Genomic DNA, 27,612 nt, shown 5'->3' on the forward strand with positions numbered 1-27,612 from the left:
GTATAATTTCACTCAGAAGTAATTGCTATCTATGTACCAAAACATCTAGATTTTGCATGTCTAGTGCATAAGATTTAGTGTTATGTTTAAGCTAAGTTTTAAATTAAAATGGAATTCAAAGCATGAAACCGTCACATTTCTTAACAAAAAGCTGATACAGGTTGAAAGTGTGTTGTTTTCCTTATTTTGTACTGCTGCTTTCAATCAATTTAATTTGGTGAATCTTGTTACAACTGCTCCACTGCTTATTTACTGAATTGCTAAATAAACCAATTTATTGATTCATATGAGGATCAGTATGTTCCCACTCCATTCAAGGAAAGAGTGCCAATGGAAATGATCAGTCAAGGTTTTGGGCCGGAACCCTTCGTCAGGAGTGAAGAGGGAAGGGGCAGAGGCCCTGATCGTTGACTGATCATTTCCATGGATGCTGCCCGACCTGCTGAGTTCCTCCAGTGTGTTGTGAGTGTTGCTTTGACCCCAGTATCTGCAGAGTATTTTGTGTTTAAGAGTGCCAGTGTGCATGAGAACTTATGCAAACATCAGGAATTACTCAGGTCACAAGTGCACTGCTGCTACACCCAAAGGTTATGCTATTGTGCATGTAGATAAAGGACAATGTGAGTCAATTCCCATAATAGTAAATCATTTATGGGAGTGGCTGATCTCACTGTGTCCCAAAAGAGATGTGTGAGAAGTCATAAGATTGTTTCTCCGCCCAAGATTAAAGCACTACAACTTGATTAACAACGTTTAAGTAAACTAACCCCAATGAACCTTTGCTCTGAGTTAAGAAAAAAATCAGCACACTTTTTGGAAATAATTGTTTGATTTCACTGATATTGTTTAATATTTTTCAGATTTATGAAGTTATCTCACCTTACTTCCTTAACATGTCACGAGTTGCTCCCTTCAGAAGAACTGTAACTGATTTAGTTCATAGGAATCAAGATCATGCACTCAATACAACGATATATATTTTGAGAGAGTTAGGTCCTGTTGGATTTCTTCTTAAAGAAGAAGGCATAGCTAAATGTTTTAAAGTAAGTATGAAATAATCAAGAAGAATTCCCCCATTTTATTTGGAATTAGTTCAATAAGTTAATTTTCATTATTTTAATGTTTCTGCATATGACGGACAATATTTATAAAATCATTTGATGCTTTTTATAATTTTTAACTAAATTATACAAAACTTGAACCATTTTGCATTAATTGCACTAACATAGAAACGTAGAAAGAAACATAGAAAACCTGTAGCACAATACAGGCCCTTTAGCCCACAAAGCTGCGCTGAACGCGTCCTTACCTTAGAACTACCTAGGCTTACCCATAGCCCTCTATTTTCCTAAGCTCCATCCAGGAGTCTCTTAAAAGACCCTATCGATTCCGCCTCCACCACCGCCGCTGGCAGCACATTCAACGCACTCACCACTCTCTGCGTAAAAAAAACTTAACCCTCTGTACCTGCTTCCAAGCACCTTAAAACTATGCTCTCTCATGCTAGCCATTTCAGCCCTGGGAAAAAGCCTCTGACTATCCACACGATCAATGGCTCTCATTATCTTGTATACCTCTATCAGGTCACCTCTCATCTTCCGTCGCTCCAAGGAGAAAAGGCCAAGTTCACTCAACGTATTCTCATAAGGCATGCTCCCCAATCCAGGCAACATCCTTGTAAATCTCTTCTGCACCCTTTCTATGGTTTCCACATCCTTCCTGTAGTGAGGCAACCAGAATTGAGCACAGTACTCCAAGTGGGGTCTGACCAGGGTCCTATATAGCTGTAACGTTACCTCTCGGCTCTTAAACTCAATCCCATGATTGATGAAGGCCAATACACCGTATGTCTTCTTAACCACAGAGTCAACCTGCGTAGCACCTTTGAGTGTTCTATGGACTCAGACCCCAAGATCCCTCTGATCCTCCACACTGCCAAGAGTCTTGCCATTAATGCTATATTCTGCCATCATATTTGACCTACCAAAATGAACCTCCTCACATCTATCTGGATTGAACTCCATTTGCCACTTCTTAGCCCAGTTTTGCATCCTATTGATGTCCCGCTATAACCTCTGACAGCCCTCCACACTATCCACAACACCCCAAACCTTTGTGTCAACCACAGCAAATAATATAAAAAGTTTCCTCAGATTTGGAGTATCCATTTTTTCTTTTGCGAAAAGCATTTGGAAATAAAAATAAACAAGACAGTAGTTAGTATTACTTCATTCTATTTCTCTTCTCCATTCTATTATTTATCCAGTTCAAGGTACAGAGGGCATAGAGTATATTTAGGATGACTTTTCATTCAGATGGTGAAAACCCATGGAACTTTACTTGCATTTGACTATTGACAGCAGTTAATAAGCGCATGGTTTTACATGTGTCCATACAGCAAAAGTATATGTAATTCTACAAACACAGTTTTACAGAATTTTGATTTTAATCATTGGTTTGAAGTCTCATATTCCTAGAGAAACTGCTGGATTTGCCGTCTCAGTTGGGTCAGCATGCTGTCTGGCTTTGCCTAATCTAAAGTGGCAGTTAATTTCTCAGAAGATTATTCACAAAGGAGCAATTTAATCAAGATTTATCAATGAAATGAAAAATGGACAAACTTTGTAAAGATCAGCCCATCACTGTTGAAATATTATTAACATAATTTGCACTGAATGTTTTGATTCCTGCAAGAGACATGAATGGTAGTGAATAGATAAGTGGATAAAATTTCAAGGAATTTTACAATTCAGGAGAAGTCCTTTGTATTCCCTGTGAACTCCCTATTTTAAGACCATAAGATATAGGAGCAGAATTAGGCCACTTGGCCCATTGAGTCCGCTCCGCCATTTCATCTTGGCGTTTCCCTCTCAGCCCCAATCTCCTGCCTTCTCTCTGTATCCCTTCATGCCCTGACTAATCAAGAATCTATCAAACTCTTCCTTAAATATTCCCAATGACTTTGCCTCCACAGCCAGCTGTGGCAATGAATTCCAGAGATTCACCACTCTCTGGCTAAACAAATGCCTCCTCATCTCCATTCTAAATGGATGTCCCTCTATTCTGAAGCTATGTCATCTGGACTTGGACTCCCCTACCATAGAAAACAGTCTCTCCACATCCACTCTTTCGAGGCCTTTCAACCTTCAATAGCTTTCAATGAGATGCCTCTTAACTTCATATTCTATCTTTTCTGTCTTTATGACTTTTTAGTTGCCTTCTGTTGGTTTTTAAAACCTTCCCATTCCTCTAACTTACCACTAATTTTTGCTGTATTATATGCCCTCTCTTTGGTTTTATGTGTGCTTTGACTTCTCTTGTAGCCACGGTAGCCTTCGGAGTACTACTTCTTTATGATGTATCTATCCTGTGCCTTCCAACTTGCTCCCAGAAGCTCTAGCCATTGCTGCTCTGCCATCATCCCTGCTAGTATTCTTTTCCTCTCTTATCCCTTTGTAATTCCCTTTACTCCTCTGCAATACTGATATATCTGACTTTAGCTTCTGCTTCTCAATTTGCAGGGTGAATTCTATCATACTATGTTCACACACCTCTAAGGGTTCCTTTACCTTAAGCTCACTAATCAATTTTGGTTCATTGCACAACATCCAATCCAGAATAGCTGATCTCCTTTTGGGATCTACCATGAGCTGCTCTAAAAGACATCTCATAGGCATTCTACAAATTACCCCTCTTTGGATCCAGCACAAACCTGATTTTCCCAATCTACTTTCATATTGAAATCGCCCATGACTATTGTAACATTGCCCTTTTGGCATGAATTTTCTATCTCCTATTGTAACTTGTAGATCACTGTTCAGATGTCTGTATGTAATGCCCCTCACAGTCTTTTTACCCTTGCAGTTTCTTAGCTCTACCCATAACAACTTGGCACCTTTCAATCCTATTTTACATTATTCAGTCCTTTGACTTTTATTTCTTTCTCCTCCATATAATTAACCAGCAATTTCAAAATTGGTATTGCCTTCAATAATTTCAGAGTTCAACTTCCTCAGCACTCTTGGTTTTAAAAAAAAATACATTCACAGACTGAAATCTGCATTAAGTATCAAATATGGGAAACATACAAAATGGCCACAACACCTCACAAACAATTGAGAAAGTAAAGGAAAATAATTGATGGGTGTAATTAAAGTACCTTTTTTTCTCTAAGATTGTTATTAGAAAATGGTTATTTGAACTTTAATGTAAAAGTAATAACTAGTCAGGGTTCATACAATATGATTACTGTCTTAGAATAAAGAGAAAAAGATCTGTATTAGTAAAACTGTATGTGAACAGATATAGTACTGTGTATATTTACAAATGAGATCTATTAATTTCTCTTAATTTTGTTTTTTGAAAGGTAAATATAGGAAATCCACACAATTGCAGCTGTCCCACATTTCTCAAAGAAAATGATCTCTGCAAACACATCTGCTGGTGAATTTATTTTCATGTATAGTCTCCAATTCATGGAATACTTCTGAATTTAAAGCCTTGAATACGCAATAAGAATACATCTTGAATAAAACTAACACAATTTACTCTCTCATAGATAATAATGTATTCTCTTGTATATTAAGTAAGAAGCTACAATGTTAACTGGGAAACAGTTAAGCACGACAGACACTGTACAAATCTGGAGTCTGTGGCACTGTCGGTTAAGTTCTCAGTTCACTGTATGGTATGCTGTTCTCAGTAGTCTGAAAAACAATGGGAAATGCTTCGCCCAAGTACATCTTCAGAAAAACCCAGCCCTTACTAATTGCCCCAATTGAGCAAAATTACTTTTGTTTAATTAGTGAATTAAAAGGACCAACACCAAAATTTTCATGTTTATGTGCTTTGTGCAAGAGAAAGAGGAATTGAAATCTACTGGGATTAAAATCTAAGTAAATTGGTGCAAAAGGATCTTGAAACATTTATTCATTTTAACCAAGCAAAAAAACAGAAAATAAATCTACAATCTGAACGCATTGAACACAAGAAGTATTTTTATAGATTTTTTTCCTTTGCTTGTGACATTGGCATTCAGTTTCATTTGCAGATTTGAAAATATATCTCTTTGTAATTCTTCCAAATTTACTGTGTTATTTTAGAAACTGGTTCTCATTGTATCTCAGGTAAACTAAAATGCATTATAATTAAATACAAAGAAAAGTCTGTGGAAGAGGAGCGTGCTTTCAGTAAGAATTATGTTGCTTTTTACCCCCACCCTGCCACTATGGGTTTTGTATCTCATCAGGGAGCTGCTGTTCTGCATTTTTTTTCCTTTTCCTGTATCTAATTTGAAAGTATCTGAGCCAGCACTAATTGAGCACTGTTGTGTATTTGGCTAGTCCTGAATTTTCCCAGCACAGGCACCTCCCAATCTGCATACAGGAAAGGAAAGGATATCAATCACAATTCTTTCCAAAAAAGACACTGAAAGTTGCACAGCTAACTGAGCTGCATCTTAATAACAGAAAAAATTTGAAATGAGTCTCCATAGGACAAGAAAGTAAAATATCATTATCTCTTAACTATTTAGATCGTAATAACCATTATTTAGGGGAAGGTGAGTAAATTGTATTTTAAGCATTCTCCTTGAATCTTTCCTTTAACAAACTTAAGCTCTCCAAGTATATTTATTAAATTAGTGAAAACATATTAAGTGTGTGAAAAATTTACTTTCACACTATAAATGGATGGTATTACAGACTGGCCTGCATTGTCCAGGTTTAGTCTCTAGTTTATGTCATCTAATCTTAGAATGGTAACAGGCTTTTGTTGCTAGCCTCCTCCTCCTGTGCCAAAGAAAGATATATTGCTCATACAGTATATTCTCCGACATACTGTTTATTAAGGATGGACTGCTTGCTGCAGTCAAATATCCTGCCAATATTCATAATTAAAGTTCAAGAATAAATGAGGGACAGGCAAATTGTATACTACAGTACAAAGAATACTCTGAATTGTTACACAAAGAAAAAAAGGGAAAACAGAATACTCTGGTTGCTTGGAAATAGTATCCTCAAAACTATTTCACTTCTTCCAAACAGGGTTTTGTTAAAGAAATTCAGGCTACCACGTGATCATGAATGTAAGTGCATAATTTATTTCTTCACTTAAAGATTTAAAGACTTTTGCACTGAGGTTTAGGGTTTAATCATTCTGAAATATTCTTAATGTGGCCTTGTAAGCCAAAGTACATTTAACACGTGAGGACTATAAAGCACATTCAAATATCATTCTATTTAAAAAAGATTGTTGTAAGTTAAGCCATGAGCAGAATTTGTTCACAAAAGATGCTAATAAGCTTCCCCAGTGAAAGATTTTCTATGGATATCCTTGCACCCTGCAATCACTTTTCTTGTTGTTTAGCAGGGAGGACATTATTACAATTTGCTGATGCTTCATCAATAATCATGTTGCCAAAAATAATTCAGCCGTGGTGAGCTTGCTGCAGATGCAATATACTGAAAGATTATATTCTATGAAGTAACTTTATCTGACAAAAAAAAACAAACATTAAGAGTGGTATAGTATTATTTTGCATTATTGCTACATCTCACATTTAAATATAAAGAGAGGTTTGGGATATTATACAGTTTTTGCTTGGAGTTATGCAGTCATAGAAAAGTACGTACAGAAACAGGCCATTCAGCTCATCTAGTCTGTGCTGAACCATTTAAACTGCCTACTCCCATCGACCTGCACAGGGACCGTAGCCCTCCATACCACTACCATCCATGTACCGGATCAAACTTCTCTTAAACATTGAAATCGAGCTTGCATGCACCACTTGTGCTGGCAGCTCTTTCCACACTCCCACGACCCTCTGAGCAAAGAAGTTTTCCCTCTTATTCCCTTAAACCTCTCACCTTTCACCCTTAACCTGTGACCATTGGTTGTAGTCCCACATTTACCCTATCTATACCATTCATAATTTTGTATACCTCTATCAAATCTCTCCTCAGTCTTCTACATTCCAAGGAATAACGTGCTAGTCTATACAATCTTTCCTTATAACTCAAGTCTTCCAGACCCAGCAATCCTTGTAAATTTTCTTTGCACTCTTTTGATCTTATTTACATGTTTCTACAATAATCCAAATTAGGCCATACTAATTTCTTATATAACTTCAACATAACATCCTACCTCCTGTAATCAATACTTTGATTTATGAATGCCAATGTGCCAAAAGCTACTATCTACTTGTGGCAGCACATTCAACAAATTACGGACCTGTATTCCCAGATCCATTTGTTCTACCACACTCCTTAGTGCCCTATCATTCATTGTGTAAGATGTATCCTGGTTGGTCCTCCCAAAGTGCAACACCTCACACTTGACTGCATTAAATTCCATCTGCCATTTTACCGCCTATCTTACCAGATACTGCTGCAAGCCATGGTAGTCTTCCTTGCTGTCCACTACATCCCCAATCTTGGTGCCATCCGCATAATCCACATAAATACATTATCATCAAAATTATTGATATATATGACAAACAACAATGGGCCCAGCACCGATCCCCATGCCACTCCACTAGTCACAGGTCCCCAGTCCGAGAGGGAACCATCTACTACTTCTATCTTGCTTCTTTTGCCTCACTTTACAGACTCTGTGTCCATCTCTGAGTAGATACAGATGCAAAACAGTTAGTTAAAGTGTCCCCCATCTCTTTTGGCTCCACACTTGGATTACCACTCTGATCTTCCAGAGGACAAATTTTGTCCATTGCAATCCTTTTGCTCTTTTCATATCTCCTTCACCTTGACTACTAGGGCAACCTCATGCTGCCTTTTAGCCCTCATGATTTTTTTTCTAAAGTGTTCTCTTGCATTTCCTATAATCCATAAGCACCTCATTTGTACTAACCTTCCTATACCTGCAATGCACCTCATTTTCTTTTTCGTAACCAGGGCCTCTATATCTCTTGAAAACCAAGGATTCCTAAATCTGTTAGCTTTGCCTTTTATTCTGACAGGCATTTTCAAGCTTTGTATTCTCAAAATTCTACTTTTGAAGGCCTCTCACTTAACAAGTACACTTTTGCCAAAAAACACCCTGTCCAATCCACACTTGCCAGATCCTTTCTGATACCATCAAAATTAGCCTTCCTCCAATTTAGAATCTCAGCCCGTAGATCAGACGCATCTTTTTGCATACTTACTTTGAAACTAATGGCATTGTGATCACTAGGTACAAAGTGTTCCCCTACACAAACTACTGTCACCTACCTTGTCTCATTCCCTAAAAACAGATACAGTATCACACACTCTCTCATTGGAACTTCTACATACTGATTAAGGAAACTTTCCTGAACACATTTGACAAACTCTATTCCATGTAGTCCTTTTACAGTATGGGAGTCACAGTCAATATGTGAAAAGTCAAGATCAGCTATTATAAGAACCTTATGTTTCTTGGAACAGTTTGCGATCTCTGCAAATTTGTTCCTCTTAATGCCTCAAGCTATTGCTTGGTCTGTAATATAGTCCTATTAACGTGGTCATACCTTTCTTATTTCTCAGTTCCACCCATAATGCCTCACTAGATGAATTCTCCAGTCTGTCATGACTGAGCACTGCCCTGACATTTTCCCTGACTAGTAACATCACCCCTCCTCCTTTAATCCCTCCCTCTCTAAAACAATAGAAACCCAGAATACTGAGCTACCAGTCCTCCTGCTCCTGCTACCAAGTCTCAGTACTGGCTGCAATATGTTGGTCCATGCCCTGAGCTCATCTGCATTCCTTATGATACTTCTTGCATTAAAATATGCACAGCTCAGGACATTAGTTTCACCATGCTCAACCTTTTGGTTCCTGACTTTGTATGAGGCCTTAACAACATCTGTGTCCACAACCTCTCCACTGTTCTGGCACACTGGTTCCCATCCCCTTGTAACTCTAGCTTAAACTCCACCACGTGACAATTAGATAGATGCAGATAGATAGGTACTTTATTGATCCCAAAGGGAAAAAGAAAGAATAAAAAATAAGTTACCTCAAACATTCTAACAGGAGGAGGTCATCACTTCCCTGGCTCTAGGCTGACTCATTGTAAAGCCTAATGGCCGAGGGTAAGAATGACCTCATATGGCACTCTTTGGAACAGCGCAGTGTCCTAGCACAGAGCTCCGCAACCTTTTTTGCACTGCAGACCGGCTGACCGGGAGTGGGTTGCCAACGGACAAGAGTAGCAGTCAATACGTTGTGTTTACCCTGAGAAAGACTACAATGACAGGTGCGGGCACCTGTGAGTGCATGCGTGTAGGTGTCAATATTTTTTCCACAAATCGTTTTTGACGATTCTGTTCGGTCGGGCGGGGGGGGTGGGATGTGTTAATCACGACCGGAATATAGGTGATAAGTGGCTAATACACTCAATTTCGTTTCTAAAAGGGTTTATCTAACGAATCTAATATTAAACACACAGCGCATATTTTCCTCGCATGAATATAGTGATAAGTCAATTATCAGGGGAGGACAGGGGAGCTTGAAGTAAGTGTTGAACGAACTTCCAGTAGAAGTGGAAGAGGCAGGTTTGATATTATCATTTAAAGAAAAATTGGACAACTATATGGACAGGAAAGGAATGGCGGGTTATGGGCTGAGTGCAGGTTGGCGGGTCTAAGTGAGAGTAAGTGTTCGGCATGGACTAGAAGGGCCGAATGGCCTGTTTCCGTGCTGTAATTGTTATATGGTTATATAAGTCACTTATAAGTCAATAGCATCATAACATTTTAAGTAATGTTTGGATATTAAACAGACAGCACTTATTTTCCCCGTATGAACATATAAAATCATTGTAACACACCAATATCGCTGAATCAATGGGAGCCCTGGGCTGAATACTTGTTTCCTTGAAACAACACGGTCACATCGAGGGGTGGTGGGAGACAGCGATACTCGAAGGGAGTTCCTTATGTCCAGTCTATACTGCAATTTAGTTTTCGTTGCATTCATTGCAGAAAACTCCGCTTTGCAGAAAAACGTTGGAAATGGAAGCAACGTTTTCAGTGCTTTCGTGGCTATCTCAGGATATTTAGCCTTGACTTTGATCCAGAATGCCGGCAGAGATGTTACGTCAAACATACTTTTCAGCCCGCCGTCAGTTGCAAGCTTGAGGAGTTGATCTCCTTCCCGCGCTGACATGGATGACACGCGGGGGATGACACGCGGGTAATGACCTCGCATGTGTTCAAGCTCAACAGTGGGCGTGACAGGGAATGAGGAAAGGTGCAGCTGACTCATATCGCCAAATCATATCGTTTCCTCGCGGCCTCGTAGCACATGCTTTGCGGCCTGGTACCAGTCCGTGGCCCAGTGGTTGGGGACCGCTGTCCTAGCAAACCTTCCCGCTAGGATATTAGTCCCCTTCCAGTAAAGGTGCAAACTGTCTCTTCTCTACAGGTCCCTCCTTCCCTGGAATAGAGCCCAATGATCCAAAAATTTTATTGCCCTCCCTCCTACGCCAACTCCTTAGCCACACATTAAACTGTCTCTTCTTACTATTTCTGGCTTCACTAGAACAGGGCATGTGTAACAATCCTGAGATCACAGCCCTGGAGGTCCTGCCCTTTAACTTAGCACCTAACTCCCTGACCTCACTTTGCAGAACCTAGTCATTCTTCCTACCTATGTCATTGGTACCTACATGGGCCATGACCTATGGCTTTTTACCTTCCCACTTAAGAATGCTGAGGACTTCTATCTGAGATGTCCCAGATCCTGGCTCCCAGGAGGTAACATAGCATCCATGAATCTCTTTCTCATCAACAGAATTTCCTTTCTGTTCCCCTAACTAATGAATCCCTTACTCGCACTGCTCACCTCTTCTCCCCCCTTCCCCTCTGAGTTGCAGAGTCAGGCTCAGTGCCAGAGACCTGACCGCTGTGGCTTTCCTCTGCTAGGTCATCTCCCCCCTAAAGTATCCAAAGTGGTATACCTGATGTTGAGAGGGATGGTCACAGGGTACTCTGCACTGGCTGCTTAACCACTTTCCCCTTCCCTGAGTGTCGCTCAGTTTCCTGTGCCCTGCACCTTGGGTGTAACCACCTCTCTATATGTCCTATCTGTCACACCCTCAGCCTCCCGAATAATCCAGAGTTCATCCAGTTTCAGCTCCAACTCCTAATGCTGAGTGTTACAAGCTGCAGCTGGATGAACTTCCTGCAGGTGCAGTCATCAGGGACACCGGAAGTCTCCTTGCCTTCCCACATCCCACAAGAGGAGCATTCCATTATCCTGCCTGGCATCTCCACTGTTCTAACTAAGCAAATATAAAGAAGGAAGAACAATAAACTGTGTGGGAGGGGGAACTCTATCTGTGGCTGTTTTACCTTCTCTGACTAAAGCCCCTTCTCACTGAAGCCTTGAAGAACTAATGCTTCGAAAGCCCCACTCTAACTCTGTCCACTCCAATCATAGCTGCTCTGCTTGCCCCTGCCTTACTTTGTTCTTTTCAATCAATCCTGAACGCTGATTGGCTGCTGTTCAGAGTTCCAAACTGCTGTGAGGCGCTGCCTTTTCTACTCAATCGGCAAACCTGAGTGAATTACATCTTCTCAGGCTTCTGATCTCTGATTGGGTCCAGCACAAAGCCTAAAGGTTTTTTATTACTGAAAATCATTTGAATGTACTTGGAGTCCTCCCATTGTAATTTTATCTGCAGTGTTTTAATTATTATCAAATTTGTGTATTTGATTGACTTTTGAGATGCTCCAGGCTATAAGAAGTCAAATTATTTGGATCTCTGAAGAGAGTTTTTTGGGAGTTTTAGAATTAGAATCACTATGTGATTACATGTAAAAGCTATACAATAAAAGTATTACATTCATTGTACAGAATTCTACTACGACCTCGAGAATTGCTAGACATAATTCTACAGTCTATTTTTTAAAATTTATTGAAGTAGGACTTAATGGAATTTCTTTTAGAGTAATTGAAAAACATTACAAAATCAATTGAAATATGATAAAAATAAGTTTTACACTATTCTTGCGGGCTAGCTCCACCTTTAGTTCTGGTGAATCAACCTAGGTTCAGCTGCCTTGCAGTGTGGATCCCATTTATCTAAACTGGGGCTATATATTAATGCTGCCATTGAGTTCAGTGATTCTGAGCTTGGAAAAAATAATCAACTGGGGTTCTTCTCGTTATGTGGCAGCTGCAGGAAAGTGTGTTGAATGGTTATTTGATAAGGCCAACTTCAGATTCTATCGTCAGATAGCTAACTTCCAATTAATGCCAATCCTGGAACATGAAAAAATTGCAATATAAGGAACTGCCAATGCCAGAAGATAGTACTACAGCACAAATCTGAAACAAATGAGTCAGAATATCAGAAGACTTGGTCAAATACACAGCTTTTGGGGAGAGGAAAACAGAATTAGCATTTCAGAGCAATGAACAAATATCACATTGAAATCTTAGAAAGCTGTTCATCCACAATTTAAATCAATAGGGAATACAAATGGGATAGACAATAAACTAATTTCTACTGATATACCATAGAGAGCATTCTAACTGCTTGAACACCGTCTGGTGTTGTGGGGGTGGGGAGGTGTCACTGCACAGGATTGAAATTAGCTGCAGAAAGTTGTAAACTCAGTCAGCTCCACCATAGGGACCAGCTTCCCCAACATCCAGGACATCTTCAAGGAGCGATGTCTTAAAAAAGTTGGCATCCGTCATAAGAGATCCCCATCACCCAGGACATGCCCTCTTCTTATTGCTACCATCAGGGAGGAGGTACTGGAGCCTGAAGGTACACACTCAGTGATTCAGGAATACCTCTCTCCCTCTGCCATTGAATTCTGAATGGACATTGAACCCAGGACATTATCTCACTACTTCTTATTTTTTTTCTTTTTTGCACTACTTACTTGATTTAATTTTTAAAAATATATACAGTACTTACTGTAATTTACAGATTTTATTGTGTTTTACAATGTACTGCTGTTGCATAACGTCAAATTTTACCACGTACACTGGTCATATTAAACCTGATTCTGATTCTAATTTTACAGTTAGTTGTATTTATAATACAACTGCATTATTCTAAATCAACCAATGAGCTGGTAATGTAGAAACCTTGCATTACTTTTATAAATATAAGGAAGTTAGTATAGAAAAGTAGTCCTGCATTAATCGTAAATTTAAGAATTTCTATGAATTTTGAGATGTCTGTGTAATTTCTGGGTTTGCATTCCTTTCAGGTGCCTTCCAACTTGGCCTTGTGGACCGAGAAATTGAAATATTACTGCATAATCTTCACATAGATGAAACAGTACAGTTTCCCACTAGAAATTCTAACGTGAAGCAGAATGTTGAAGGAGCCATTGGAGTTGTGCTTCAGAAGGAAATTTATCCTGAGGATATCTGCCCTATTTGTCAGGAAGAGCTATTGAAAAGGAAACAGCCTGTGACATATTGCAGGTGAGGCTTGTGCTAGTTGAAATATTAAATTATGGTTTTGAACTAAAGGACAGAATAAGAACAAAATTTCTGCAAAAACTGCAAATTAACTCAAAAATATTTTTGATCAACATGGGGATATTAAATATTAAGATACTTTTTAAACTCAGATTACCAAAGGACAGATACATTTATTTATCCATGTTTATAATGGTGTGCAAAACAGCAGAAATGTATTAATAGTATTTATAATCAATGAAAGTATGCGTAATGCTTAGTCCATTAATTATTAGAACAATTACAATATGTATTCAAAGCGACTTAATGCAACTTCAAATTGTTTCTTTCAAACATTGCAGTGTTAATTGTGTTTTCACATTCTGGTCCCACTAATTGTGTTGGACAAGTGAATCTACTATATATTTTGTTCCACAACTTCAGTCTGTGAGTAAAACAATTATACTAAAGTGGAAATCAACAGGTTTGATCCCAGGTCTGCAGTAAGTTTGTCCTTATGTTGTGTGATGATGTTAGGTGCACCACAGCAATAGAACTGACCTTGTATTATTTGGCAGAGGGTAATTGAAATAACCTTAACCCTAGTTCTTGATTGCTAATCACTTTCTCCTCCTAATATTAGAATTTTTTGCGTTTGGAATTGGCCTGGTTGAGATGCATTCATAATCCCTACCTCCCACAATGCCTAAGAAATGTCATTTTGTTGAAATACTAAAAGCAGTGTTTGTAGAAAAATGTTGCTATTATCATACCGTTCCCCCCCAACATTTACCGCTAGAATTTAATTTCAAAAGTACAGCTCTAATTTCTAAACCATAATCTAATATATTCAATTAGTTGGAACTGACTTTGATCATTATCTGAACCTTTGTTAAATGACTCACTGTGAAGTCTGCATAGGTATTTAACACAAAGGGTACAGATTGGAGTTAAATCAAAACAGATTGTGATTTAATTGATTCTATTAGTGGAAGATTAGAAGACAATTGACCTCTAATTATAGCTTTTATGAAATACTAAATTAATTGAAACTGGGTCAAAGAGGACAGAAAAACAAGTGAAGTATTATTTTCAATGTTCCATGCAATTTTTTAATTAATATAAAGTTTTACATTATCTGATCACCGATTGCTCGGTTAAGTTTCAAGTTCATACATTTCAAATACAGCAAAAAGAGTAAAAATGTTGTTGACCTTGCGTAATTGCAGCCTGGCATGTTAGTCAATCATCATCATAATGCATGGAAGAACAAAGGAAATTTATACAACTGGTATGCAATATTAATCCTTAAAAATATATGTTTGAAGGACCAATGCAAATTATGCTTTGTCATAATCAGCAAGCGTACATTGATTTTGGGTGAATTTTAAATAGTGGAAATGAGTACAGAGTTAACAGGAATGGCAGTGGGTAACGGAAATTAGAAGTCACAGAAATTAATGGCACAGACAGCCATCAAACCTTTTCTGAAATTCAACATGAAAGGTTAATATAGTTGGCTACATACAATATTCAAAGTAGATGATGTCACTACTCATTCCATCTGTGATGCTGTGCATATTAATATGTAGTTTGACATGTTCAGCACTAATGCATTTAGAATAAAATAGGGCAGTTTTACATTTTTTTTATCTCTTTTACTGAACAGGCCTAACCCATCATCTTTCTCTTAATAGTTGGAGCCAGAGCTTACCTGAAACTGAATAGTTTACTGTATTTTGAATTTTGGATTTCTTTTGTTTCCTTTATAATTCCTTGGTCCATTCCTTTATTCCCACCAAACACCCCACCTTTTTGGTAGTTTCCCTTGCGATCATATGTGATGCAACACTTCTCTTCCCATCTTGTTGTGGTTCCCTTCCACGCTTTGTGGTGCATCGGGTGGTAATCTTGCTGCTGCATAAGCATTTTTATCTGTTTTTTATGAGGCCAAGTTGCTAGTTTGATGTACAACCCAGCATGGATGGAAAGCATGCAAGGACCCGGCCGGATTCGAACCAGGGACGACTCACTTTACAGCTGGGGTGGATGCCACTACGCCACCGGCTGGCCTTTCCCACCTTCCAGAGACCCAAATATTCTTTCCAGGTGAATCAGCAATTCACTTGCACTTCTTCCAATCTAGTGTACTGCATTCAATGTCAACAATGTGGTCACCCTCTAAAGGAAAAACAACAGAGATTGGGTGATCCCTTTGCAAAGCACTTGCATTCAATCCATTGGGCTTCCTGTTGCCTGCCAGTTTAATTCCCCATTCCACTCAACCTCCGACCTTTTGGTCTGTGGCCACCTGTAGGTGTAACAATGAACATGAGCTTGAAGAATGGCATCTCATTGTCTGTCTTGTCATGTTGCCGCTTTCAGGAGTTAATATAAATTCGGTAACTTCACCTTACTTAATTTATCAATCTATATGAGTCAGCCATCTATGGTATTAGCTCAGCTTATATATTTCTCCGTTCATTTTTCTTTCTCTCCGGATGTGTGGATATGTCAATATTTGCCTACTCTGCATTTTGCAACTCTAAGTTCTTTGGTATATGTTCTCACTTTCTCTCCCCTTCACTCATTGACCAGGTAACCTTGTTTGCAATTGATATGCACAGTCATCCCAGTTTTGCCCTGAGTAACACACCCATCCTCTACTCCCTTCCCCCCTGAAACTTTACACATTTCTTTTTCAGTTCTGACAAAGGGTCTCCAGACTGAAGCATTTACAGGTGTCCCCCGCTTTTCGAACGTTCGCTTTACGAAACCTCACTGTTACGAAAGGCCTACATTAGTACCCTGTTTTCGCTTTCAGAAGGTGTTTTCACTGTTACGAAGAAAAAGCAGCGCGCAAGAAAATCAACACGCAATAAAAGGCAGCGCGCGCCCCGAGCAGCCGCTCTCCCCCAGATTCTCGCCGGCATTGCTTAAACATGTTGCATTGAGCAGCTGTTAGCAAGATGAGTTCTAAGCTGTCAGAAAAGCCTGAAAGAGATCGTAAGGGTGTTACACTTACTGTAAAACTAGACATAATTAAGCATTTTGATCGTGGTGAACGCAGTAAGGACTAAGTGAGTTTGGCTTGTGGAAGCTGACGAACATGATGTTGCAGAGGTTTTGGCATCCCATTACCAAGATCTGATAGATGAAGAGCTGATGCAATTGGAAGAAAAAAGGATAACAATCGAAACTGAATGAGTAATGATAAAGTACGACTTTAAATTTGAAAGGGACGTCGGTTTAGGGGATATTTGCAGGGTGGTTTGAGTGCTTACAAAGAACTGTGTGATAGAAAATGGCGCGAGGCTCAGCAGTCAAGCAAGCCTTCCACATCAGCCACAGCAGACGACAAACCTCGACCTTCGACATCAAGGCGAGCAGTCATAGGAGAAGATGAGCTGCTTGCTCTAATGGAAACAGACGATGACGAGATGACACCCCAGTGTCCCACCACCCCAACCCCCAGGCCACGGACAGATACCGATTTGCGGAGAATGCAGCAGTAGCCGGGAGACACACAGCACATCTTTAAGAAAAAAGCCGAAATAGACATGCTAATTAATTAGGTGCCGCCCGACACCTAATTGTCAGCCGAGATCAGAGACGACGCAATCGGCACTGATCTGGGCCGATAATTACGTGTCGGGCGGCACCTAATTAATTAGCATGTTTGTTTCGGCTTTTTTCTTAAAGATGTGCTGTGTGCCTCCTGGCTACCGCTGGACCCCTGCATGCTTCACAGCAGTGTATCAGTTGGTGGCCCGGAGGGTGGGGGCCACTGCACCACCCAGCCTGTGACAACTCAGTCTAACACACCATCATCGGTGTGCTTGGCGCTGTCTTCCTGATTCCAGTAAGTGATACTACACTGTACATACATTATTTCTACTTTATATCAGCTGTGTATTTTTACGTGTTATTTGGTATGATTTGGCAGCTTCATATCTTAAAGGTTACTGGAGAGTGCTTGCGTTGTGTTTTTGCCAACAGCGCTTGCGTGAGATTTTCTGCCGACGGCCCTTGCATGAGATTTTCGCTACGGAGAACAGTTCAGTAATGATTGTGGAAAAGTATTTCTACTTTATATAGGCTGTGTATTTATCATATAATTCCTGCTTTTACTATATGTTACTGTTATTTTAGGTTTTCTGTGTTATTTGGCATGATTTGGGAGGTTATTTTTGGGTCTGCGAATGCTCACAAAATTTTCCCATATAAATAAATGGTAATTGCTTCTTCGCTTTACGACATTTCGGCTTACGAACCGTTTCATAGGAACGCTCTACCTTCGGATGGCGGGGGAAACCTGTACTCTGTTTCTCTTCTCCCAGATGTGGTCTGAATGAAATTTTGGATAATTTAACAGCTTGTTTAAAAATGAAGACATTTACCTGGTGTTCATAGTGTATTCGGCTAATAGCTCTCTTAAAACTAACTTGTCATTCATCTTATTTATCTATGTGAGTGCTTGCACTGATAGCCTGCTATGATTGCCAGGGTTACATCAGTTATTACATTAAAAAGTAAATAGTCTAGGTTTTCGCAGCACATGTATACCTACCCAAAATTTACACACAAATAACACACACAAATTGCTGGAGGAACTCAACAAGGTGGGGAGCATCTAAAAAATGGAATAAGCAGTCGACATTTCAAGTAGAGACCTTTTATCAGGACCTGATTATAATCCTGTAGGGTGTTGACCTGAAACATTGACTGTATTCCCCTCCATTTATGCTGCATGTCTTGTAGAGTTCCTCCACCATTTTGTGTGCATTGTTCAAGATTCACAGCATCTGAGGAATCTCCTGTGTTTATACTGTAGACAAGTGATGTCTGTTGACCCTATTTATATACTCAGTGGCTACTTTACAGGTACACCTGCATATCTGCTCTTTAATGCAAATATCCAATCAGCCAATCATGTGGCAGCAACTCAAAGTTTAAAAGCATGCAGTCATGGTTTAGAGCTGTTGTTCAGACCAAACCTCAGAGTGGGGAATAAATGTGATCTAAGTTACTTTGACCATAGAAGTAATGATGGTGCCAGAAGGGTGCTTTGAGTATCTTCAGAAACTGATGATTTCCTGGGATTTTCATGCACAATAGTCTCTACAGTTTACAGAAAATGGTGTGAAAAACAAAAAAAATTCAGTGAGTGGCAGTTCAAGATTCAAGATTGTTTAATGTCATTTCCAGTACACAAATGTAAAGGAGAACAAAATAATGGTTACTCTGGATCCGATGCAGTACAAAAAACTTAATATAATAAAGAATACAATAATTTTTAAAAAATACAAAAAAATAAGTACATTAGATAGCTTATATACATTGATTGTATGTCCATAAAGTGATGATAGGCACAGAATTGTCTGCACTGTACATAACATGACTCTGACAAGAAATAGTAGTGTAAAGTAGTGGTTGTGGAGGGGTGGGTTAGTGGGTGGAGGTGCTGGTCAGCCTTACCACTTTGGGAAAATAACTGTGTCCAGTAGTCCTGGTGTGGATGCTACATAACCTCCCCCTGATGGGAGTGGGAGAAACAGTCCACAAGCAGGGTGGAGGTGATCCCTTATGATGTAACTGGCCCTTTTCCAGCACCATTTTGTGTATATGTCCTTGATGGTGGGTAGGCTGGTGCCTGTGATGCATTAGGCAATTTTGATTACCCGTTACAGAGCCTCCTTGACCGCTGCAGAGCAGTTTCCGTACCACGCAGTGATGTAGTATGTTAGGATGTTCTATACTGCACATCGGTAGAAGAATGTGAGTACATGCATAGTCCAGCTCTCTTCAGCCTCCTCAGAAAGTAGTGGCATTTGTGAGCTTTCCTGATTGTGTAGGATGTGTTCTGGGACAGTTTAAGATTATGCGAGAAGTGTACTTCCTGGAGTTTCCACTGCTGTTCTGCCAATGTTAAGAGGAGTGTGAGTTGTGCGAGTTCTCCTGAAGTCAATAACCATCTCCTTTGTCTTGTTGGCATTGCGGAAGAGCTTATTGGCCTGGCACTTGGACTCAAAGCTTTTCCACCTCCTCTCTCTAAGTGATCTAATTGTTGTTGGTGCTGAGCCCCACCACTGCCGTGTCATCAGCGAACTTGACAATGTGATTACTTCGGTGAGAAGTGAGGGTCTCCATCGGTCAAAGTTGACCATGGATGTTGTATCCTAGCTGTCTGGATACACAAGCCTGGGCAGTACAATATGGAGAGCAATCTGTTGCCCATGTAGCAGGTTCCCCCTCTCCACACAACTGATGAGCCCAAAGGAATGTCAGAGACCGATATAGTTTGGTACCAGCAACGCCGCGTGAGTTGCCAATCAGCATTGAACTTGATGTAGGCCTACCTTGGGGATTCCTGTTCCATATTTTTCCCTCTGGGTTTACTCCCAAAGCCTTCCCCATAACTGGGTAGTGGAATTTGAGATCAGAGTTTTCCTTCTCCTAGATGAGTTCCAACCTTGGCTGACAAACCTATCTGACTGAAGTGACTTCCAACAATAGTTGTGCTGTAGCAAATTTATAGATGCCATTTAAGCTGTGCCTAGCCACACAGTCGTGGGGGTAAAGAGAGTAGAGCAGTGGGCCAAATATGCTTCATTGAGATGTGCCAGTGATCATCAGTGATGTTATTTCTGATCTCCTGTAGTCTAAGTCAAGAATTCATTTGCAGACGAAGGTATAGAGGCCCAGATTTTGGAGCTTTTTGTTTAGAACTGAGGTTATGATTGTGTTGAACACTGTGCTGTATAAATAGCATTTTAACATAAGTATTACTATTGTTCAGGTGTTCCAAGGCTGAGTGGAGAGTCAATGAGATTGCATCCGCTGTGTACCTATTTGGTGATAGGCAAATTGCAGCAGATCCAGGTCCTTGGTGATGCAGGAGTTGATTCTAGCCATGACCAACCTCTCAAAGCACTTTATCACAGTGGATATGAGTGCCACTGGGCGATAGTCGTTGAGACAACTCCTCCTGCTCCTCTTGGGCATTATATGATTGTTACTCTTTTAAAGCAGGCAGGAGCCTGCGATTGCAGCTGTGACAAATTGAAGATGTCCTCGAGCACTTCCACCAGTTGTTTGGTACAGGTTTTCAGAGCCCCACCAGGTACACCATCTGGACCTGATGCCTTTTGAGGGGTCACCCTCCTGAAAGATGTTCTGATGTCGACACCAAGACAGAGATCACAGGATCACCAGATGCTGCAGGGATTTGCATAAATGTAGTTTTGTACTCAGTTAAGCAGTGGTTTGTCTTTCTTACACCATATTAGCTATTTCCATGAAATTTCAGCTAATTCCGGCAGCCGCCCATTTGAGCCAAAATGTACTAGTCCCGATGTGTCGCTATCAACCAGAATCCACTATATATATTTACAAAGATACATGGTGCACTCTAGTGGTGATTACTGAGTACTACAAAACATCATTAATATAGTGAGTGCTACTTTCAAATTGTACATATCTAGTAATATTTGTTGAATTTTGTGATAACATAACAGATTATAAAATGAATAAGAGAAATATCTAACTCGTGTATTTCTTATTTTGGTTTCCTATATTTTTGGTACAAAATGTCTTTATTGAAATGTTTTTATTCTATGATTTTTATGGAAGCCAACAGAAAGGTAATGGGAGAAGTTAAGCAATACACCTTTGGTTAGTTGTCAATTTTTGCAAAATGGAATTATGTCATGCCATTACCTGTAGCTACCACTATAGCTTAATGTCAGAAATTCCCAACCTTTTTTTACACCATTAACCAAGCGTACCATGGAACCCCGGTTGGGAACCTCTACTTTAAGTAGATTATTGCTCACTTTCCTAAAAAATGTTTTCATCTTAAAGCAATGTGTTTGCTATTAATTTCAGATTAATATACCAAAGTGTATGCTATTTTTAGCATCTGTAACACCATAGACATTTTTGTTTAAAGTGAGCATTTTCAACGCTGGATGCTGTGGCAGCAAACAGTGTGTAGGAGGAACTCAGTGGGTCGAGCAGTATGTGAGGGAGGAAAGGAGTTATCGATATTTCAGGTGAAACTCTGCATCGGGACTAAGAGTGGAGATGGGAGAGCTGTGAAACAAGAAGCTGAGGTCATTGGTAGACTGAGGGGTATAAGATCAGTAATACACACAAAATGCTGGAGGAACTCAGCAGGCCAGCCAGCATCTATGGAAGGAGTAAATGGTTGATATTATCAATCAATTTGAAACACATATTGGTTTTGTTCTGTACAGATGCTAAATATTTTCATCTGCTTTACTCTCTGCTTTATTTCAGATTTCCAGCAAGTGCAGTATTTTATTTTTGGCTTAAGTTAGGGGCTGAATGAGTAAAGGCTGTGGAATAGTTTGCCTTCATCAGGGGTATAAGATGACAGGCTAATTGGGAGACAGTAGCAGGTGAATGTTAGATGGAAGAGTAAGAAACGAGGAGTAAGAAAGAGGAAGTAATGAAGCAGATAGAGCAAGACCAGGGGGTGGGAGAGTAGTGTGAATGTTGGAGTCAACTGCTGGAGGGAGATTAGCAGAAATATAAAGGGCCACCAGTGCTGAAATATGATAATGGGAACTGTTAGTGGAGAGGTGGAACCAGAGTCAGATAGGGGAGAACTGGAGAAAAGCATGTGTGTGATGTGGGTGGATGGAACCAGGAGGTGGTTAAAGATGAGTGATGGGGGAGGGGTGGGGTTGGTGGTGGGGCATTTGAGGGAAAGGGCACAAAAATGGAGAAACAGTGAAAAATCAGAAGAGCAGGGTGGGGGAAAGAGGAAAGAACCCACCAGAAGGGAGGGTTATCTGAAATTGGAAAGCTTAGTGTTCATGCCATTTGACTACCTAAGCAGAATAGTTGGTGTTATTCGTTTAGTTTTGATTGCGCCTCTCTCTGCCAGTGAAGAAAACTGAGGTCACTGTTGAAACGGGAAGGGGAACTGAAGGGGGCTGGAAGCTGTGGTTCTGGAAATAACAACTATAGGATCAATATTAGCTATATCAAAAATCTAAACAGAAAGCATATCTACTTGAATTCTAGTGTAACATGGACTATTTAATTTGGAATAGTTTGCTCTTTAATTACAACTAAATTGGTGACAGTTTTTTTTTCTTTTTCTTCCTGACCATAGATATACCTGTGGTAACAGTGTCCATATCAAATGCATGAGGATTTGGGTAGAACACCAAACAAAGGTTGAGAATGCAGCCACTATTAAATGTCCTTTGTGCAGGGAGGAATTTGCACCTTTGAGTCTCCTTCAGGAAGAATTTAGAAACTCCACTAAGTTTGCCACAGCTGCGGAAAGAGAAAGACTTGACAGACACCTTGGAATTCCTTGTAATAAATGTGGGATTTGTCCAATTCAGGGCAAATGCTACAGGTGAACAAATTATTGTTTTGTATTAACAAGTGTCAATTACTGGATATATCTACCTTACCTTACCATCAGTTGTTTTCTAAGAATAGTCCTTAAAGTATATACAATGCAGATTAACAAAATAATATTTGGTATGAGAAAATAACAATATAAAAATGCTGAAAAATATGGTCTTTTTTTTAGAGATCATATGATAAATATCAGAGTTTCCTGTGATAGACTGGCCTTAAGTAAGGGGTACAGATACAAGATTATGCACAGCAGATTCCCCTGTTATAGGGGACATTTTTTTACTGAGTGTCTTATGATACTGTGGAATATACTGCCAGAGTTGCTGACTGAAGTGGGGAGAATTGCAGAATTTAGGGTTAGGCATAAAAGGAGAAAAGCTGAATAGTATCTTATGATAAGTAAATAGAGACAAGAGATTAGACCACTGTTCTTGTGGAGGATAAACTTTAAAGTAGATTGTTTGGACTAAATATTATTTTTATATTTTTAAATTTCAATGTGATTATTTTTGAATTTCTAAAATATTAGAGATAATTGCAAAACCCTCTATTCTTCCATTCAAATATTAATACGTTTTATCAAGAGTAGAAAAAACAAGAATTTGGTTGCTGTGCAAAATATAGTTCAGAGTTATCAAGCTCTCAGGCTTTAAGCCTTACCATGTCAAGTCAAGAGTGACATCAATAGTGTGGGGAAGAGATCACTTAAGGAAAGGAATGAGAGAAATGTGGCAAGTGGATGAGTGTGGAAAAGTCATGAAGATTTTAAAATGGGTGTAAAATGAAGATTAGAGGGTCAAAGCCTCTGTTCCAAATACAATATAAGGTGTCCTAAAGGAGCTGAATTACAAGTGCAGAATCGATATTGGATCTGTTTTTTTAAGTATTTTTACACTTTCATAACTGAATATAAATCTTATTCCTGTTTTCTCTCCTTATTTTCGAAAGATGTTTGAACTGTCCTGATTTTCATCTTTGTCAGGAGTGTTTTCCATGTTTGAGCCACCCTCAGCACGAGTTCACCTTTCGTGAGGTAATTCCAGTTGCTTCTGTGAAAACATTTTAAATACACTTACATATGGAGAAAAGAAAAAGCCTACATGAAAAAGCAGAAGTAATAAAAGCTTAAATGGTGATAATCATTGAGTATTATGTGGGAAAACATCTGTTAGCACTTAGATAATACATTAAGCAATGACAATATTAGGAAATAAGTCCACTGTTCTGGTTGGGAACAAACCTAGGCTTAGATATTTAATTTTTTTAAAGGAAATCTCTAATTGAAAGACAAGTTATATATTAGGTGACTTGGAAATGAAACTTAATATACTTCCATAACATTTAGCCAAGGTTGAGGATTTTTTAATGAATGATATGTAATACAAGTGCACTATATTCTCCATTAATATTTGAAATACCAAATGTTGGAATATATATTTTTAATTTTAGAAGAGAAATCAGTGTTGGAGACCACTACAGCAAGTTTCCAGTGTGCCTTTACCACTAGCAGTTATTGATGATCTGATGAATAGAGATATTGTTGCCAGTGATTATGATCTACTTTTGCAGTTAGACAGGTACGTATTTTTTCAGCTACCTATGACATTGTGGTCCAGAAAGTGGATCATGTAACACCTGATTTTATGTGTTGGGCTTTTCCATTTTAATACTTGTTTTAATAATCAAGCATAAAGAAGTATAATGATTGCCCATCACGGTAGCTTTCCTCAGACCCACAATGCACTTCATCCCCAGGCTTGATCCCATTTTTTCCCAATCTACAACTCCATCTTTCACCTGATCTTCTGCCTGTTAATCTCTATCACCAATTGCTATTCCAGTCACCAACCACAACCAATTACCTGCCCTGAATTCTCAACTTTCATCCTAACATTGATGGCCCTAACCAATCAAGATCCTAATCATTCACACTCCAAACTTCTATCACCATTCTACCACGTCATCTGATATAAATCATGGTAGTTAAAATATTGTGCTTTCAAATGGCTCGGCAGAGCTGGACCCTTGAACAAGGTATTTGTTGGCCTTCTGCATACTGCTTATTTAATATTCATTATCTAACTCTAATATCTCTAACTTTAATCCACTGGAGGTAAAGTAGGTTGTTATAATTTGGAGCCAATACAAAACTTTAAACATAAAGTTAAGGTGAACTGGCAAGACCTTTTTGTGTAAATCTGTATCAAGACTTAAAATATAGACAAGCCAAATGATGGCCACAGAATTATGTAAACAGACTCCGTGTCCCACCTAATCCATACCAACTACCGAGCCCCTAATTACACCCACACAGCACTAATCATATTTTATTCTTAATCTTCTCAATTTTACCACCTGGCCCTCCCTCCCCCTGCAATTCTCCCAGTAACTTGCATACCATAGACAATTTGCAATTTATTTAACCCACCAATCTGCATATCTTTGGGTTGTGATGATATCAGGCTATCCAAAACTTGGTTAATCTCATGCAGAACAGTGGCAGACTGAGTCTTCAAAAATAGTGAGATTTCTTTCAATAAAGGAACATACATAATTCAGAGATACATTGCAGGAGTGATAGGGAAATCTCATATTTTTCCATATGTTCAGTTCTTAGCTGATTTGAGAGGATTGGGTATGAAAACCACAGCCATCTTGTGAAATTGAAACACTCATTATAGCTAATGCATCATTTGTACTTCAATGGATTCAAAATGAATTCTTAAAAAGGACAATATTTGGATCCCAGTTTGCTTTGTAATTTCACATTATTTAATTATCACTGTAACAAAATACTCTTTTCCTCCTCTGTTCCAAGAAATAAATCTAGCACTGTGCCTGGACATGTTGTACAGACTTTACCTCTGATAATGGTGAAAGAGCAAAGCAAATTACTTGTGCCTGGTCAGCAGTGCAGAGTCTGTCTAAAGGCATTCAGATTAAGGCAGGAAGTTCGATGTCTACCTTGTCATCACAAGGTAAGAGTACTTTCCTAATTGCTTGGCAAATTCTATCTTTGAACATCAATTGCAGAATATAGTTGGCATACATATATTCCATTCATTTACCTGGCATCTATGGCCTTGCATACAAGACTTCAAACGATCCAGGGTGATGAATCTAAGGAATTCATTGCCACAGGCAGCTGTGGAGGACAGGTCATTGGGTGGAGGTTGATAGGTTCTTGATTAGTCAGGGTATGAAAGGTTATGGGGAGAAGGCAGGAAAATGGAGTTGAGAGGGAAATGTATCAGCTATGATGAAATGGCAGAACAGACTCAATGGCCTGAATGGCCTAATTCTGCTCCTATGGCCTAAATCAGGGGAACCAGCTCAAGTAGAGCAAAGTGACTACCATCAGCTCTGTTCATGGTCATATCAAAGTGTCTGTTAGTTGATTTGTAATTGGCTTTGGACCCACAATGATTTGGGTTTCCACCACAGTGAATTGGGATATAAACAAAGATGGCCAAATTATCTCAGAACACTTTCTTCCATTCTTAGTTTAATGAATCTGAACTTGGAGGCATTATGTATGTCCGACTTTTCTAGGCACTGCCTAACCATCCTTACATACTGTACACTGTATATGCCGCTCATTAAGCATCTATGTGATACCTCTCTGTAATCTGAAGTAGAGGACAATCAGAAGTCCATTAGTGAAGAAGTTGTCTCAAAACTTCAGTTACACAATGTTCAGCAATTGTGCACTATTTAGTACTTCTTTTAGTGTTAGAAAACTTAAAATACAGCTGGTGAAAAAGGAAATGAGTTATTATCACAAACCTTGCTGAACAATTTTGGTTGATTTCATTTCTACTACACAAGAGGTTCTGCAGATGCTGCAGAATTTCTGCAGAATCAGAATCAGGTTTTATATCACCGGCATATATCGTCAACTTTGTGAACTTTACGGCAGCAGTACAATGAAATACATGATAAATAAATATAAAGAAAAAACCTATTAAATAGTTCAGTTAAAATAAGAAGTACAAAATAACAGAAAATTAAAAAAAGTAGTGAGGTAGTGTTCATCGGTTCAGTGTCCATTTTGAAATCGGATGGCAGAAGGGAAGAAGCTGTTCCTGAATCGCTAAGTGTGTACCTTCAGGTTTCTATATCTTCTTCCCGATGGAAACAGTGTGAAGAGGGTATGTGGGTATGTCCTGGGTGGTGGGGATCCTTAATGGTAGACACAACCTCCCTAAGGCACTGCTCATTGAAGATGTCTTGAATACTACAGAGGCTGGTACTCATGATAGAGCTGATTAATTTTACAAGTTTCTGCAACTTATTTTGATCTCGCACAGTAACTCTTCCCCCACCCCACCCCCATACCAGACAGTGATGCACGCAGTCAGAATACAACTTGTACATTTGTATAAGTTTTCGAGTGTTTTAGTTGACACACCAAATTTCCTCAAACTCCTAATACAATATAACACTGTCTTGCCTTCTTTATAACTGGACTATTATGTTGCGTCCAGATTAGGTCCTCAGAAATATTGACGCCCAGGAACTTGAAATTGCTCACTCTCTCCATTTCTGATCCCTCTATGAGGGTTGATTTGTGTTTCTTCGCCTTACCCTTCCTGAAGTACACAATCAGCTCTTCAGTGTTGCTGATTTTGAGTGCAAGATTGTTGCTATGATACTACTCAACTAACTGGTTTATTTCACTCCTGTATGGCCTGCCTTCTCCATCTGAAATTCTGCCAACAATAGTTGTATCATCAGCAAATTTATAGATGCTGTTTGAGCTATGCCTAGCCACACATCCATGGGTGTAGAGTAGGGC

The 27,612-nt window shown here is 39.3% G+C and overlaps 1 protein-coding gene across 2 annotated transcripts in view; it reads left to right on the forward strand.

Annotated features, from left to right (window-relative positions):
- zswim2 (zinc finger, SWIM-type containing 2) overlaps positions 1-27,612 on the forward strand; it is a 47,369-nt gene that overhangs the window by 9,601 nt on the left and 10,156 nt on the right. Inside the window, exons 2-9 of one of the 2 annotated variants that reach the window (XM_072261720.1) lie at positions 861-1,043; positions 4,367-4,443; positions 6,045-6,085; positions 13,214-13,433; positions 22,555-22,806; positions 23,763-23,847; positions 24,264-24,391; positions 25,633-25,792. In XM_072261720.1, the coding sequence (XP_072117821.1) occupies positions 861-1,043; positions 4,367-4,443; positions 6,045-6,085; positions 13,214-13,433; positions 22,555-22,806; positions 23,763-23,847; positions 24,264-24,391; positions 25,633-25,792 (1,146 nt within the window). Of the gene's footprint in view, positions 1-860; positions 1,044-4,366; positions 4,444-6,044; positions 6,086-13,213; positions 13,434-22,554; positions 22,807-23,762; positions 23,848-24,263; positions 24,392-25,632; positions 25,793-27,612 lie in introns of those variants that run through there. The other variant, XM_072261721.1, reaches the window with a different exon arrangement.

This window comes from Mobula birostris, chromosome 6 (assembly GCF_030028105.1).
Source record: "Mobula birostris isolate sMobBir1 chromosome 6, sMobBir1.hap1, whole genome shotgun sequence".
Taxonomy (NCBI): Eukaryota; Metazoa; Chordata; class Chondrichthyes; order Myliobatiformes; family Myliobatidae; genus Mobula; species Mobula birostris.